General features: G+C 46.8%; 1 protein-coding gene across 1 annotated transcript in view; it reads left to right on the top strand.

The window, feature by feature from the left end:
- KIAA1257 (KIAA1257 ortholog) overlaps positions 1-16,953 on the top strand; it is a 75,668-nt gene that overhangs the window by 35,471 nt on the left and 23,244 nt on the right. Inside the window, exons 10-12 of the mRNA XM_025374985.1 lie at positions 2,138-3,042; positions 12,567-12,761; positions 15,146-15,443. Of these exons, the coding sequence (XP_025230770.1) occupies positions 2,138-3,042; positions 12,567-12,761; positions 15,146-15,443 (1,398 nt within the window). The remainder of the gene's footprint in view (positions 1-2,137; positions 3,043-12,566; positions 12,762-15,145; positions 15,444-16,953) is intronic.

The following is a 16,953-nucleotide window of genomic DNA, read 5'->3' as shown; positions in this document are numbered from 1 at the left end:
ATTATTTGCTAATATTTTCTCCCAGTCTATAGTTTGTCTTTTCGTTCTCTTTTTTTTTAACCCAATCTGTGACAAGCACATCTTTTCATTCTCTTTACAGTGTCTTTTGCAGAGCAAAATTTTTAATTTTGATGAAGTCCAAATTATACATTTTTTTTCATGTATGCGTGTGTTTCTGTGTCACATCTAAGAACTCTTTGCCTAACCCCTGGTCACAAGGATTTTTTTTCCATTTTCTTCTCAATGCTTTAATAGTTTTATAGTTTACATTTATATAGCTTTGATCAAGTTTTTCTTTTTTGAGACAGAGTCTCATTTGTTGCCCAGGCTGGTGTGCAGTGGTGCAGTTGTAGCTCGTTGAAGCCTCAAACCTCCTGGCCTCAAGCAGTCCTGCAGCAGCCTCCCAAAGTGCTGGGATTACAGGTGTGAGCCCCCAGCTTTTGATCAATTTTGAACGAATTTTTGTATATGGTGTGAGGTTTACATTGAAGTTCTCTTTCTTTTGCACTTTTGATAAACATAGATTAGCCATACTTGTGTGGATCTGTTTCTGGATTCTCTTTTCTGATCCATGGGTCTGTGTCTGTCCTTTCAGCAACACGACACTGTCTTGCTTATAGTAGCTTTGTAGTAAGTCATAAAAATGGGTGAAGTGGTTCCTCCAACTTTAGTTTTCTTTTTCAACATTGTTTTAGCTCTTCCAGTTTCTTGGCTCCTCTATACAAATTTTAGAATCAGTTAATCAATATCTACAAAAAGTTATGCTGGGATTTTGATTGGAATTGCATTACATTTGTAAATCTACAAAAGTTGTGCTGGGATTTTGATTGGAATTGCATTACATTTGTAAATCAGTTTGAGGAGAGTTAACATCTTTGCTATGTTGTCTTCCAATCTATGTATATAGTATATCTCTCCATTTACTTACATTTTTTTTTATCAGTGTTTTGAAGTTTTCAGGACCCCCTATTTACATTTTGCCTGGAGAGCAAACTAATAGACTTCTGCCAACCCACTGCGGGGACACCTAGGGATCTGATTGCTTCTTAAGGAACTTGCACCGAGTCCTCTCTGCTCCAGCCTTCCTTTTTACTGCCAGCTCCAGAGATACTAGGTTTGCCATTCCCAAGTCTTTTGAGGGTTTTACAGAGAAAATCTGGTTGGTTCTCAGCTTCTCCATTGTGTGGTTGGTATTTGGCTTTCTCAACTGTACCAAGGCTGTTACAAGTAAATAGGAATACAGTAGGTTTCACCTTGATTATATTCTTTCTTTACTTAAACTTCTCAAATATCCTTACTTTATATCTCTGATCATTCTAATATCTTATGCCTTGGTGCATCTGATTTCACTAGTAGTGCTTCTGTCTTTAGGTGTTTTGTGATTTTTACCATGATCTCATGTTCAATGGAACTTTCTTCATGGGAATTCTTTGAGGCCTAGGTTGAAAGTGAGTATCTCCAGAGGTATTGTATTTCTGCCCACTGCTCTGGGAGCACCGCCAATCCGGGATTATTTTAGAATAAATTCTCAGCTTCAGTGTAAAATAGTGCCTTTAGATTACGAATTCAGACCACAAGGATAATTTGTGATAATAAAATCTCAGCACCAAGGTCAAACTATGCAAATGTCCCTGCTGCCTACCTCATCATAGCTTGGCTCATCCTTTCCATCCAGTTCTCCATGCTCTCTGAGGCTCTCTCCTGCCCAGAGTGTCCATTTTCAGCTTGGCACCTGTGACTCTGCTAAAGGGGTCTGTGTCGACCCCCAGATGTATGTTTGGAAAACAGAAATTTCCTTTCTAAAAATCACTTCTCTGTAACTTTTCTGTGCCCAGCCTTAGGATAGGAACTGGAAGTACAGGTGTGAAAAAGGACACATGGCCTATCTTCATGGCACTCACATTTTGGGAGGAAAATAATTAACGAATGCTTTTTGAGTCCTTGTTTCATGCCAGTCGCCATCCCGGTGCATTCACATGCATGATGTCTACAGTCCTAGTAATGACCTTGCACAGCAGGGTCTCTCGTGGATATTTTGTGGATGAGGAAACTTGGGCTACAGGGACAGGCAATGAGCTTGGCACTGGGGTTTGAGCTCCTCATGCTGGGGCTGAGTGACTGTCCTGCTCTCTCGTAGAGACTGTGCATGCCCGTGTACTGCAAGTACCAGTTCCATAAGACTCCAGTTCACAAGACCAAGGGGGAGCCCCATGGAACCCACGTTTATTTCCAGGACATCAACGTCATCTTCCTTGGGGCGCTGCATCCCAGTGACCTAAGGGAATACCTGGAGGGTCCCCCCATGGTGGTGGAAGTTCACGACCGGGACCGCAAGTCAGAGGAGTTTTCTCAGAAGCCCATGCTGTTTGGGGAGGACCCCCTGGATTCATACCTCAACTTCCGGGCCCTCATCTCTCCCAGAGAGACAGAGAACAACCCCTTTGAGTCCCAGAACAAGATGTGGTACCCTTATGGGATCGCCAAGGTCAGTTTTGCTGACCTCCTCCTTGGCCACAAGTATTTGAACCTGGCCGTCCCCATCCACAGCTGTGAGGTTCAGCCCACACACTACAGCCAGGACAGCAGGAGAAGGAAGGTTGTGGGGCTTGGGGTCCCCAGAGATGGCCACCAGCATGGCCCAATGCCCATGGGCAACTACCTAGAGGCTGACTCCCAGCTCAAGTTGCGAGTGGACATCGCGGTGCCACTGAGGGCCGGGGCCAGAGCTGCCGATCCCGACCTCGGGGGCTCCCAGTTTGGCCGCATCATCTTCGTCTTTGACTTTAAGAAGGTCTCCCTGCTCCACAGCCTGCTGCAGGACATCACTATGATCAACGCTAAGGCCCTCGGCCTGGACTCCTACCCCGTCAGGACCCTGCAGCAGATCCTGTCGGCCTTCAAGATGCGTGTGCGGGTCCAGGAGCAGCAGTACCTGGATGTACTCACCGGCTTCCACCTGCTGGACGGGAAGACCCACCTTTTCATCCTGGAAGGCCTGGCCAACCAAGGCTTGAGGCAGCTGTGGGAGAACCACCAAAGCTGGTAGGTGGTTTGTTTTACATTTTACATAAAAATGATGGCATCTGGATGCCGAGGGAGTGGAGAGGTCTTTCAGAGTCAAGCCTAGGTTCAGTGTCCTTGTCTGTGAGTCTCCTTTCGGGGATCATTGTGAGGTACTTACCAGGGTTTAGTCATTGGACTTGAAGAATCGATTGCATTTGCTTGCAGGGAGGAATTCAGGCGTATCTAAGATGACTGAGGGGTCCAGGAGAGTGGCGCCTGTCTTCAGGGTTCTGAGCCAAGGGCTACTGTGGCCAACCAGGAGCAGAATATTCTGTATTAGATTTCAGCTTGCCCCAGGGAAGATCATTTTGAAGATGGAGGGGCTGCTTAGGTTGCAGGAAGTTACCCTTCTCTGAAAGCCTTCAGGGGACCTGGGGGCCACTCAGTGGGGACACTAAAGGTGAATAATTAAAGTGTCCAATTCTGGGCTGCAGCAGGTAGCCCTTTGCAGTTCCTCCATTCTTTAGTTTTGATGACATGACACCTCTCCCTTCCTTTCACAATTTGCAGGTATACTAGTTTGGGTAGATAGGATCTCCCTCCTTTAGTCCGGAGGGCCCCCATCTGTCTTCAGAATTCAGATGCCCCAGGACCCACTTGTCTGCAGTAGGGAGTCCAGGAGTTGAGGCTGTCTGCCCGGAAGGGGATTGCACTTCTCCGGACCTGCCTTCCTGTGCTGATGGGCCCAGAGGCACCGGGAGAAGCTGGCCTTGTATCTATTATAAGCCCAGGAGAACTGAAAACATATTTCCACACAAGAGCTTTTACACACATGTTCATATCAGTGTTATGTATAATAGCCAAAAAGTGAAAACAGGCCAGGTGCAGTGGCTCACGCCTGTAATCCCAGCACTTTGGGAGGCTAAGGCAATCCTGGAATCACTTGAGCCCAGGAGTTCAAGACCAGCCTGGGCAACATAGTGAGACCTTGTTACTACAAAAAATACAAAAATTAGCCAAGCATGGTAGCTCCTGCCTGTAATCCCAGCTACTTGGGTGGCCAAGGTGGGAGAACCCAGGAGGCAGAGGTTGCAGTGAGCCAAGATCATGCCACTGAATTCCAGCCTGGGTGACAGAGCCAGACCCTGTCTCAAAAAAAAAAAAAAAAAAAAAAGTGGAAATAACCCAGATGTTTATCAACTGATAAACAAAAGATAATAAGTCCATAGAATAATTGAGCCATAAAAGAAAATGAAAGCCAGGCATGGTGGCTCACACCTGTTATCCCAGCACTTTGGGAGGCTGAGGTGGGGAGATTGTCTGAGGTCAGGAGTTCAAGACCAGCCTGGCCAACATGGTGAAACCCCGTCTCTACTGAAAATAGAAAAACTTAGCCGAGCATGATGGCACGCACCTGTAATCCCAGGTACTCGGGAGACCGAGGCAGGAGAATTGCTTGAACCCTGGAGGCAGATGTTGCAGTGAGCCAAGATCACGCCACTGCACTCCAGCTTGGGCAAGAAGAGCGAAACTCCGTCTCAAGAAAAAAAAAAAAAAAAAAGAAAGAAAGAAATGAAATACTGATACACATATCTCAACCTTGAAACATTCTGCTAAGTCAAAGAAGCCAGACACAAAAAGGCACATATTGTATGACTCTGTGTTTGTGAAATGTCCTGAACTGGCAAATCCATAGAGATAGGTAGGCTGGTGGTTGCCAGGGATAACCACTCAGGGGAGGGCAAGAGAGAAGCGGGGAGCCACTGCCAGTGGGCACAGGGTTGCCATTAGGGGTGTGGAGGATGTTCTAGAACTAGATAGTGTTTATGGCTGCACAACATTGTGAATGTAGTCAAAATCACTCATTCATGTGCTTTAAAAGGTTGAGTTTTGTTCAATACCAGCTTTGCCAACATGGTGAAACCCCATTTGTACTAAATATACAAAAATCAGCCAAGCGTGGTGGCAGGTGCCTGTAATCCCAGCTACTTGGGAGGCTGAGGCAGGAGAATCGCTTGAACCTGGGAGGTGGAGGTTGCAGTGAGCCAAGATCACGCCACTGCACTCCAGCCTGGGCAGCACAGCAAGATTCCGTCTCAAAAACAAAAACAAAAAAAAAAATGAGTTTTGTCGTGTGTAGCAGAGAATGTGGCCTGGCCCAGGAACAGTCTGGGCTCTGCCCTTGGCTCCTGGGAGGCAATCTGAGTCACACCTAATAGGAGTGTCTTTGTTCAGGGAGGGGACTGGCCACACCTGACAGTCACAGGATGGAGGCTGACCTTCCAGAAAGATCAACCGGGTTCTTCGGGATGGGGGCTTTGGGTCATGCAGAATCAGGAGACTGAGTTCAGCCATGTAGGCGGTCAGCCCGCCTGCCATACCTGTGCAGTGGAGCCCCCTGGAAACTCTGGCCACCAGGGCTGGGGCGAGCTGCCTGGCTGCAGTGTGCTTGCACGCCGCCACTCACCAGTGCTAGGAGGGTAGCACATCTGGCCCCACAAGGAGAGGACAGTGGAAGCTTTGTGTCTGGAGCCGTCGTGGACTCTGCTCCATGTGTTTGTTCCCCTGGCAGATTTTAATCTGTATTCTTTCCCTGTAATCCAACTAACTGTGAGTGTAGAACTCACTTTCAGTAAGTTCTGTGAGCCCTTCTAGCGTGTTATCAAACCAGAGAGCAGTCTCAGAAACCTCCTGAACTTGCAGTCGGCGTCAGAAGTAAGGGTGGTCTTGGGGACTGTGCCCTCAAACTTTGTGGTTTGGCTAATGCTGGGCAGATAGTATATGAATTACATCTCGAAAGCATTTTCCAGTGGCAGAAATAACATGAAGCATGCTCATTGAACCCCGTTGAATTAGGCTAGAAATAAAACATAGATCATTAACCAGAAAAAAGTTCATATGGAAGGAAATTAATAACCATACTTCCAAATAACTTGTGGGTCAAAAAGAAATCCTAATGGAAATTAGACATTTTTGAACTGAACAATAATGAAAATAATATATTAACTAAATTTGCAGGGTGGGCCGGGTGCAGTGGCTCACTAGATAGTGTTTATGGCTGCACAACATTGTGAATGTAGTCAAAATCACTCACAATCCCAGCACTTTGGGAGGCCAAGGTGGGCGGATCGCCTGAGGTTGGGAGTTTGAGACCAGCCTGGTCAACATGGTGAAACCCCATCTCTACTAAAAATACAAAAATTAGCTGGGCGTGGTGGCACACACATGTAATCCCAGCTACTCGGGAGGCTGAGGCAGGAGAATCTCCTGAACCCAGGAGGCAGAGATTGCAGTGAGCCAAGGTCATGCCACTGCACTCCAATCTGGACAACAGAGTGAGACTCTGTCTCAAAATAAATAAATGAATAAATAAAAATTTGCAGAGTGATATTGAAGCATTAGTCCGAAGAAAATGTATAGCCTTAAAATGCTTATTTGGAAATGAAAAATGTCTGAAAATTATTGAGACATAATTATAGTTGTTGCAGACATTGATATGTGTTTCAAATTATGCCAATATATTTAAAAATTTATAAGAAATTTAAAAAATAATACCAAAAATATGTTCAGATAAGATTATTTAATGTGGTATTGAATATAAAAATTAGTATAAAAATATCAAATTTTGAATACCATCTACATACAAAAACTAATTTTTAAAAATTGGAACACATTTAAAGTAAAATGTATGAAATTCATGGGACTAAATTTGACAAAAAGATGTGAAAGACGTCCATCATGAATATTATAGAACTTCAGGAAAAATTAAGGAAGACATAAATAAGTGGAGAGAGATACCATGTTCATGAATTTGAAGACTCAATATTCTAAAGGCTCAGTTATCTTCAGATTTGAACTGTAGATTCAGTGCACTTCCAGTTTTAAAAATCCCAACAGTTTTTAAAGTATGGACATTGATTTTAAAATTTTAAACTTTTGCATGTTAAGTTTCATACTTTTTTTTAAAAATCAAAGTCCATACTTTAAAAGCTGTTGGAATTTTAAACCCTTTACAGCAACATGCAAAGGTCTTTTTTTTAAAAAAGATACCCTTGAATAAGAACAAGATAGAAGAACTTGCTGTACTAGATATCAAGACTCATGATAAAACTATAGTCATTAAGATAGTATGGTGTTGGTTCAGAGATAGACAAGCAGACCTATGGAATATAATAGAGAATCCAGAAACAGACCTACACATAAGTGTTCATTTGCCGTATGACATATGTGATATTGCAAAATTGGTAGGGAATAAATATACTAAAAAACACTGAATGTTCTACTTCAAAAAGATGAATCTTACACAATGGGATGCTATTTCATACTCATTAGGATGGATAGAATCCAAAAGTCCAGTAATGACAAGCATTGGCGAGGATGTGGAGGAATCAGAAGTGTCCTCCTCTGCTGGGAGGAATGTAAGTGCAGCCACTTTGGAAAACACTCTGCCAGTTCCTCAAGTGATTAAACACAGAGTTCCCATATGACCCAGGAATATCACTCCTAGATCTGTGCCCAAGAAAATGAAAACATGTATATCCACACTAATGTGTGGATTATTGCTAATTAGTGTACTAAACTTGTACACTCATGTTTATAACAGCATTATTCATAATAGCCAAAAGATGGAAACAGCCCAAATGTCCATGAAGTGGTAAAAGGGTAAACAAATGATGGGATATGCATACACTGGAATTCTATTTGGACATAAAAAGGAATGAAACACTGACACATGCTACACTATGGATGAACCTTGAAAACATGCTGAGGAGAAGCGGCTGGCCACAAGATGTTGCATATGACATGATTCAATTTATGTGCAATGTCCAGAAGAGACCAATCTATCAGAAAGTAGATTAGTATAGGGGTCCCCAACCCCTGGGCCATGGACCTGTACCAGTCTCTGGCCTGTTAGGAACCGGGCTGCACAGCAGGAGGTCAGCAAGCTCTGCCTGAGCTTCGCCTCCTGACAGATTGGCAGCAGCATTAGATTCTCATAGGAGCGGGAACCTTTTTGTGAACTGTGCATGCGAGGGACCTAGGTTGCGCATTCTTTATGAGAATCTAATGCCTGATCATCTGAGGTGGAACAGTTTCATCCCGAAACCATCCCCCCAACCCCATCCATGGAAAAATTGTCTTCCACGAAACCAGTCCGTGGTGTCAAATAGGTTGGGGACCACTGGATTGGTAGATACTTAGTGGATCAGGGGTGGGGGTATTCAGGGGGTTGGGAGTATACAGAGTGATAGCTAAGGGGTGTGGGGTTTCTTTTTGAGGTGATGAGATGTTCTGAAATTGATGATGGTGGTAGTGGTTGCACTAAATAGATGAAAAACTATTGAATTATACTTTACAAATGGGTAAATTGTCTGCCATGTAAATTATATCTCAATTAAAAAGTAACTCTAGGCTGGGCACAGTGGCTCACGCCTGTAATCCCAGCACTTTGGGAGGCCAAAGTGGGCAATTACCCAAGGTCAGGAGTTCGAGACCAGCCTGGCCAACATGGTGAAAACCTGTCTCTACTAAAAATACAAAAATTAGCCAGGCATGGTGGCACATTCCTGTAATCCCAGCTACTCGGGAGGCTGAGGCAGGAGAATTGCTTGAGTCCAGGAGATAGAGATTGTAGTGAGCCACGATTGTGCCACTGCACTCCAGCCTGGCCAACAGAGAGAGACTCTGTCTCAAAAAAATTAAATAAGTAACTCTAGTGGACAAAAAAAGTTCAGTAGGGAAAGGATAAACTTTTCAATAAATGGTGTTGGGATAATTGTGTTCCATAGGAAAAAAGGAAAGACATCCTTAATCCCTGGCAACCACTGCTATATCTGGAAATAGAACTGATTTTTGTATGTTGATTTTATATCCTAAAGCCTTGCTGAAACTCACTGGTTCCACGAGTTTTTGTTTTGTTTTTTTGGGAGATTCCTTGGGATTTTCTATACTGATCATCATGTCATCTGCAAATAGGGATAATTACATTTCTTTATTTCAGTCTGTATACCTTCATCTCCTTGTTGTACTGGCCTGGACGTGCAGTATTGTTTTATATAAGAATGGTGAAGGTGGCTCACTCCTATAATCCCAGCCCTTTGGGAGGCCTAGATGGGCGGATCACGAGGTCAGGAGATTGAGACCATCTTGGCTAACGCGGTGAAACCCCATCTCTACTAAAAATACAAAAATTAGCCGGGCATGGTGGTGGGCGCCTGTAGTCCCAGCTACTCGGAGGCTGAGGCAGGAGAATGGCGTGAACCCGGGAGGGGGAGCTTGCAGTGAGCCGAGATCGCGCCACTGCACTCTAGCCTGGGCAACAGAGCGAGACTCCATCTCAAAAAAAAAAAAAATGGTGAAAGCACACACACTTGCCTTGTTTCTGGTCTCTGCGGCAGAAGGCATCAGTGTTTCCCCACTACCTATGATGTTAGGTGTAGGGTTTTTGTAGATGTCCTTATGGGTCTGAGGAAGTTCCATTCTATTCCTAATTTGCTGGCTCACACAATTCATAAAAATCAACTCTAGTCTAGGTAGACCAAGCCCCTGTTTTTAAACTTTTAACTTTGTTGGTTTTTTTTTTGAGCTTTTTCTTTCTTTCTTTCTTTTTATTGAGACAGGGTTTATTGCTGTTACCCAGGCTGGAGTGGAGTGGTGCGGTCACGATTCACTGCAGCCTTGACCCCCCCGCCTCAAGCGATCCTCCTACCTCAGCATCTCAAGTAGCTGGGACCACAAGCATGTGCCACCATGCCCAGCTAATTTTTTTTCTTTTGTTTGAGACAGTCTCGTTCTGTTGCCCAGGCTGGAGTGCAATGGTGTGATCTTGGCTCACTGCAACCTCTGCCTCCTGCATTCAAGCAACTCTCCTGCCTCGGCCTCCCTAGTAGCTGAGATTACAGGCACCCGCCATCATGCCCGGCTAATTTTTTGTATTTTTAGTAGAGATGGGGTTTTGCCATGTTGGGAAGGCTGGTCTCGAACTCCTGACCTCAGGTGATCCACCCGCCTTAGCCTCCCAAAGTGCTGGGATTACAGGTGTGAGCCACTGCACCTGGCCTAAACTTTTAACTTTGAAATTGCAAAAATAGTGGAGAGGTTGCATGTACTCATTACTCAAGGTCCCCCAATTCCCCCAATGGTGACATCTTATATAATGACTACTGATTGACACAGTATAACTCAGTAGACTACAATGATCTGATCTCAGATTTCACCAGAAATTTTTTTTTTTTTTTGAGACAGAATCTCGCTCTGTCGCCCAGGCTGGAGTGCGGTGGCATGATCTCGGCTCATCGCAAGCTCCGCCTCCTGGGTTCACGCCATTCTCCTGCCTCAGCCTCCTGAGTAGCTGAGACTACAGGTGCCTGCCACCGCGCCCAGCTAATTTTTTGTATTTTTAGTAGAGATGGGTTTCACCGTGGTCTTGATCTCCTAACCTCATGATCCACCCGCCTCAGCCTCCCACAGTGCTGGGATTACAGGTGTTAGCCACTGTGCCTGGGCTTTTTTTTTTTTTTTTTTTTTTTGAGACAGGGTCTGTCTCTGTCACCCAGGCTGAGTGGTACAAAGGCTCACTGCAGTGGTACAAGGGCTCACTGCAACCTCTACCTCCAGGGGTCAAGCCATTCTCCCATCTCAGCCTCCCAGGTAGCTGGGACTACGGGTGTATACCACCATGCTCAGATTATTTTTGTATTTTTTGTAGAGATGGGGTTTCACCGGGTTGCCCAGGCTGGCCTCCAACTCCTGGGCTCAAGCAACCTGCCCACCTTGACCTCCCAAAGTGAAAAATCTATTTTTGAAAAGCAAAATTACAAAGCTTATAGATGAAAATATAGAAGAACATATTCATGACCCCAGAATGGAGAAAGAGTTCTTGAACCAGACAAGGACAAAGAAGAAAAGAATCATACATTTGGCAACGTTAAAAGTAACTTCTACTCATCAAAAGACATTGTCAAAGTCAAAATACAGAGATGAATCTCTAAATTTAAAAATTTTATTTGGGAAGCAAGAATTACAATTTGAGGTACACACACAGGCTGGGCAGTCTTCAGTATGTCTGAAAAACAGAGAAGGTTGGAGGTTTTATAAAAAGGAGGGGCATTATAAAAATGTTAGGTATTGTTTTGAGAATTCACTTTGTTTTGTGTTTGACACAAAACAAAGTTTTGGGGCACTGGCAACCTCCGACTGGCAAGTGCCAGTGAGTAAAAGTAGTCTTGGAGTTGCAGCACATGGTATCAGTAGCTATCAGATAAGACTGGCTTCAGGTTGGAGCAGGCGGCCTCAGCAGCCAGGCTGCGGAGAATGACATTCCTGGAGCAGTGCTACGTGCCCTGGGTGCTTTCTCCCCGCCTCTCGACTGTTTTAGTTGGGTGTGATGAGAATGACCCAATGTATGTGATCAACTTTCACGACACCGTAAATATGGTGAAAAGACAAGCTACAAACAAAATTATTTGCAGTGTCTGGAACTGACCAATAATTAGTGTCCTAAATATATTTTTTAAAATCCTGTGAATCAGTAAGAAAACATCCCAGTGGAAAGTATGGGCAAAATACCCAAACAAATACTTCACAAAAGAGGACCTACCCCTGACCAAGAACACAGATTCCTGAAGGGGAGATGAAAGCATTGTAGACTTCACCAGGTTCAAAAAGGCGGTGGATTGGCATAGGCCAGTGCAGGGCAATGAGAGTAGGCTGTGCATAGAAACCCTGCCAGGCTGGTGTTGCCATAGTGCAGAGTGCGAGTGCCAGGGCAGGGCTTGGAGGGGTGGTGAGGGGCTGAGTGGGGGCAGGAAGGGGGTGGGAAGCACAGGCCATGAGCCAGATCAGGTCAATTTCAGCATTTCACTGCCAGTTCTCTGTCAAGGCCCCACGTTTTAAAAGATGTTGTGTCTACCAGGAGGCATTCATCATCATCATATTCTTTTTGTCTTTTCTATTCTTTTAGTTAATTTTTTATACTTTTAAATTGCTCTATTTTTATCTTACTATAGTCTTTATTACCAACCTTGTCTTTTGTTGTTGTTTTGAAATGGGATCTCACTCTGTTCAGCCCAGGCTGGAGTGCACTGGTGCCATCAGGGCTCGCTGCAGCCTCTACCCCCCTGGGCTTTTTTTTTTTTTTTTTCGTTTTGGTTTGTTTTTGTTTTGAGACCGAGTTTCACTCTTGTTACCCAGGCTGGAGTGCAATGTCATGATTTTGGCTCACTGCAACCTCTGCCTCCCGGGTTCAAGCGATTCTGCCGCTTCAGCCTCCCAAGTAGCTGGGATTACAGGCATGCACCACCATGCCTGGCTAATTTCGCATTTTTTACTAGAGATGGGGTTTCTCCATGTTGGTCAGGCTGGTCTCGAACTCCCGACCTCAGGTGATCTGCCCACCTCAGTCTCCCAAAGTGCTGGGATTACAGGCGCGAGTCACCACACCCGGCCCCTGGGCTTGTTTTTAAACAACATAAAAGCTGTACCTGACAGTGCACCCTCACCATGGTGTCCCAGGAAGCCGCCATGCAAGTTAGCTCTGGCCCTTGGCCTTCTGTCTCTTGCAGGATTCCCAGGACAGAACACGGGAAATACAAGGTGCTGTACAACTCGCAGCTGCTGTTCCGCAGCCGGCTCTATGGGGACCTGGAGGCCATCCTGTACCATGTGCACCTCTTCCAGCCCACGGAGCTGCTGCTGCAGCAGGCGGTGCTTTTCCTGCGAGACACTGAGTGGAGGCGGGTCTTCCAGGCACTGACCAGGTGAGCAGTGGCAGCCCGCGTGGGGTCCTGCGCCCCAGCGGAAGGGGCGCTTCTTAGCACTCTGCGCCCAAACAGGCGAGCTGGGGTGTCCAACAACTACATAGTGGCCCCAACAGACGGTGGGGGGAGGAGGGCATCTGCCCAGATGCTGTGACTCTGTCGCGTCTGCAGTTCTTGGGGCGTGTCCTAGAATCACCTGAGGAGGGAGTGGCTGGTTAAACCCCATTTTCTAACCTGGGCAACAGAGTGAGACCTCATCTCCACAAAAATTTGTTAATAAAATTGGGAGGCCGAGGCGGGCGGATCACGAGGTCAGGAGATTGAGACTATCCTGGTGAACATGGTGAAACCCCATCTCTACTAAAAATACAAAAAAAATTTAGCCGGCCGTGGCAGCGGGTGCCTGTAGTCCCAGCTACTACTGAGGGAGGCTGAGGCAGGAGAATGGCCTGAACCCGGGGAGTGGAGCTCACTGTGAGTGGAGATCACGCCACTGCACTCCAGCCTGGGCGACAGAGCAAGACTCCGTCTCAAAAAAAAAAAAAAAAGTTGTTAATAATTAGCCAGGTGTGGGCTGGGCACAGTGGCTCACACCTGTAATCCCAGCACTTTGGGAGGCCGAGGTGAGAGGATGGCTTGAGCCCAGGAATTTGAGACAAGCCTAGGCAACATAGTGAGACCCCATCTCTACTAAAAATACAAAAATTAGCCAGGTGTAGTGGTGCACACCTGTAATCCCAGCTACTTGGGAGACTGAGGCAGGAGAATCTCTTGAACCTGGAAGGCAGAGGTTTCAGTGAGCTGAGTTCGAGCCATTGTACCCCAGTCTGGGCGACAGAGTGAGACTTCCATCTCAGAAACAAACAAACAAAAACAGGCCGGATTCAGTGGCTCACACCTGTAATCCCAGCACTTTGAGAGGCCAAGGTGGGCGGATCACCTGAGGTCGGGAATTCGAGACCAGCCTGACCAACATGGAGAAACCCTATCTCTACTAAAAATACAAAATTTGCCGGGCGTGGTGGCGCATGCCTGTAATCCCAGCTACTCGGGAGGCTGAGGCAGGAGAATTGCTTGAACCTGGGAGGCGGAGGTTGCAGTGAGCTGAGATCACACCACTGCACTCCAGCCTGGGCGACCAGGGTCTCACCATTCCCTCATTGAGCAGCTGCTAGCCCACAATGGCTCTAGGGGAGCTGTGAGCACACCAGTCCCCACTCTCAGGAGGCCACAGTTCAGAAGGAGAGAGGACATAAAGAACACAGGCAGTGGGGTGCCCTGGGACCCAGCAGGGGCATGGAGGAGGGGGCTGCTTCTTTCCCCAGGGCAGGAGAGGCTGCTGTTGAGGAAGGGCCAGGGGATGTTCAGCAGGTGGACAGTTCACTTGCTGCTGGGTGTGGGGCAGGAGGTACAAACCCTGTCTTTATATTTTTAGAGCCAGCAACAGGTCTGGCCCTAGCTAGTGCTCGCTGGATGTATTAATGAAGGAGGGGAGGAGGCTGGAGAGATAGGAAGGATAAAGATCTTGGTTGGAACCAAGAGGCTTTTCTTTGATTCCGTGGCCCTCATCTTTGGCATGTGGGGTGGTGCCACAGCATTTGGGAGGAGGCCAGACCCGGTCCTGCCTGGTAGGTGACAGGAAGTAGCTGAGGGTTCTATGAAGGAAAGAGAACACTTTTTAGGAAGTGCTTACTGCATCCAAGGTAGCTGCATCCATATAGCTTTATTTCTATCTGAGGGTGAGGAAACCATATTCAGAAAGGCTAAGGCTGGGCCAGGGTCACTGCGACAGTGAGAGTGAGGGCAGGCATCTACCGCACAGTGGACTTCGGAGGCAGCTGAGACAGTCAGCAGCCAACAGCCATGACTGAGCATGGGTTCTGGACCCAATGCCCACTGCACACCAGGCCATGGCAGAAGGCACCTAGGAGGAGGCTTCAGGGCTGGGGAGGTCCTTGAGCTTTGCTGAGGACTCTCTCTCCAGCCTCCTCCTCCTCCTCTATTAGCCAGCCCCCTGAGGCTCCTTGCATGATGTCCTCCTGGTGCGGAAGGCTCTGTGCTCTACATCCCTGATGGGCAGCTGGTAGGGCTGTGTCCCGATGGGGTATGGGAGGAGGGGAAGCATGGCTAAGGACACAGGAACAGAGCAGCACTCAGAGCAAACCATGGGCAGCCTTTGGCTTCTGGGGGCTGGGGAGAAGATGGAGAAGGAGCCAGGAGCCCAGGCTCAGCAGACTGGAATGGGAGCTCTTTCGTTACAAGCTCCAGGGCCTGGGACCAGCTAAGCAACCGCTGAGTGTTCATTTCCTGCTGTAGGATGGGAGTGATTACACCTGTCTTGCAAGGTAGGCGAGGTTCAGTGGGGCAGTGGTTCTTTGTTCCAGGATCCACGACATCTGCTATAACAGCACCACCCTCTGGGACGTGATGGTGAGGAACCTGCTGCCCTCCTCTGCCATGATCAAAGACTTGAGCCAAGAGTTTGGGATGCCCCTTTCGCAAGAAGAACTCACAGATGAGAAACTGTTCGCCCTACCACCTCAGCCCGCCCCCAATCTTGAGGACTACCATGGTCGGGACTCCAGCCTCACCTTAGAAATCCACGCCCACCAGGAGAAGTACCTGCAGTGGCGGAGCGCCATGCTACTGAAGAACAAAGACAAAAAGCACAGTTTCATCCAGGTGGGCCGCCTTCCTCTCCAACTTGGAGCTCCCAGGCCTCACCTGGGCAGTCCAGGCGCCTGCTGAGAGGCACAGGGCATATTCCTGAGTGGGACATTTGCCTCTGGTCTGTGCCTGTGCTCCTGGCCTGGGTTACCCCACTGGATGGGCAAGAAGTGCAGGAGGTGGGGCTGAACCATGTCAGAAACCTTCACTCCCAGTCCTAGATAACCTTGTCCTTCCTGAAAGGTGAGAAGGAATGCTATTAGGTGTATTACCTTTACCATGGCCCCCAGAGTTCATTATAGAGAAAGAACTGTGGCGTGTGTGTGTGTGTGTGTGTGTGTGTGTGTAACATGTTGCTTAGGTTGCTCAGGGCATAAGTGTCGTAAGATGTCCAAGCAACATGGGACATAAACTGATCTGCATGACAGAGGGAGAGAATGGGAGACTGAGAAGCTGGTGAGAGGGTAGAAGGCTGGTGCTATGCGGCCTGAATGGGCAAGGAGAACCTCACTCACCCCATGCCAACCAAAAAGACATGAAAACACAAATATCTATGGTATGACTTGGAGTTGTCTGCCTGTGGTCTCTGTGAAGGCCCTACCATCCCCCGCAATTCTCTAGTTTAAAAACAAAAGTCTCCTAGAAGCTTGTAAGTTTTATATGTGTGCATTCTTTATGAAAACCAAAGAACAGACTTCTTCTATTTTGTTTGAATTGGGGTCTCACTACATTGCTCAGGCTAGAGTACTATGACTTGATCATGGGTCACTGCAGCCTCCAACTCCTGGGCTCAAGCAGTCCTCCCACCTCAGCCTCCTGAGTAGGCAGGCATGTGCCACCACACCTGGTTAATTTTTTTTTTTTTTTAATCTTTTTAAGAGATTGGGTCTTGCTATGTTGCCCAGGCTGGTCTCCAGCTCCTAGGCTCAAGGGATTCTCCTGCCTCGGCCTCCCAAAGTGTTGGGATTACAGGTGTGAGTCACTGTGCCTGGCTGTTTTTTCCATTAGTGTTCAGGTTTTTAGCTTTTTCAAAAGAACCAGTTCTTGGATTTATCAATTCTGCTTTTTCTGTTTTTCTAATTCATTAACTTGAGCTTTTATTTTTATGATACTTTAAAACATACATCTTTCTCCTTTTTTCTATCTTCTCGAGTTGGCTATTTCATTCATTTTTATTTCTCTTGTTTAATAAATATATATATATCATAGAACTGTGGGAGGCCAAGGTGCGCAGGCTGCTTAAGCTCAGGAGTTTGAGACCAGCCTGGGCAACATGGCGAAACCGTCCCTACAAAAAATTAGCTGGGCATGGTGGCATGTATCTGTAGTCCTAGCTACTCAGGAGGCTGAGGCTTGAGCCTGGGAAGCACAGGTTGCAGTGAGCCGAGATCACGCCATTACATTCCAGCCTGGATGGCAGAGCGAGACCCTGTCTCAATGCGGGGCACAGTGCCTCATGCCTGTAATCCCAGCATTTTGGGAGGTTGAGGCAGTCAGATCCCTTGAGGCCAGGAGTTCAAGACCA

The sequence above is a fragment of the Theropithecus gelada genome, chromosome 2 (assembly GCF_003255815.1).
Source record: "Theropithecus gelada isolate Dixy chromosome 2, Tgel_1.0, whole genome shotgun sequence".
Taxonomy (NCBI): domain Eukaryota; kingdom Metazoa; phylum Chordata; class Mammalia; order Primates; family Cercopithecidae; genus Theropithecus; species Theropithecus gelada.
This window is presented reverse-complemented; position numbering and strand designations above follow the sequence as displayed.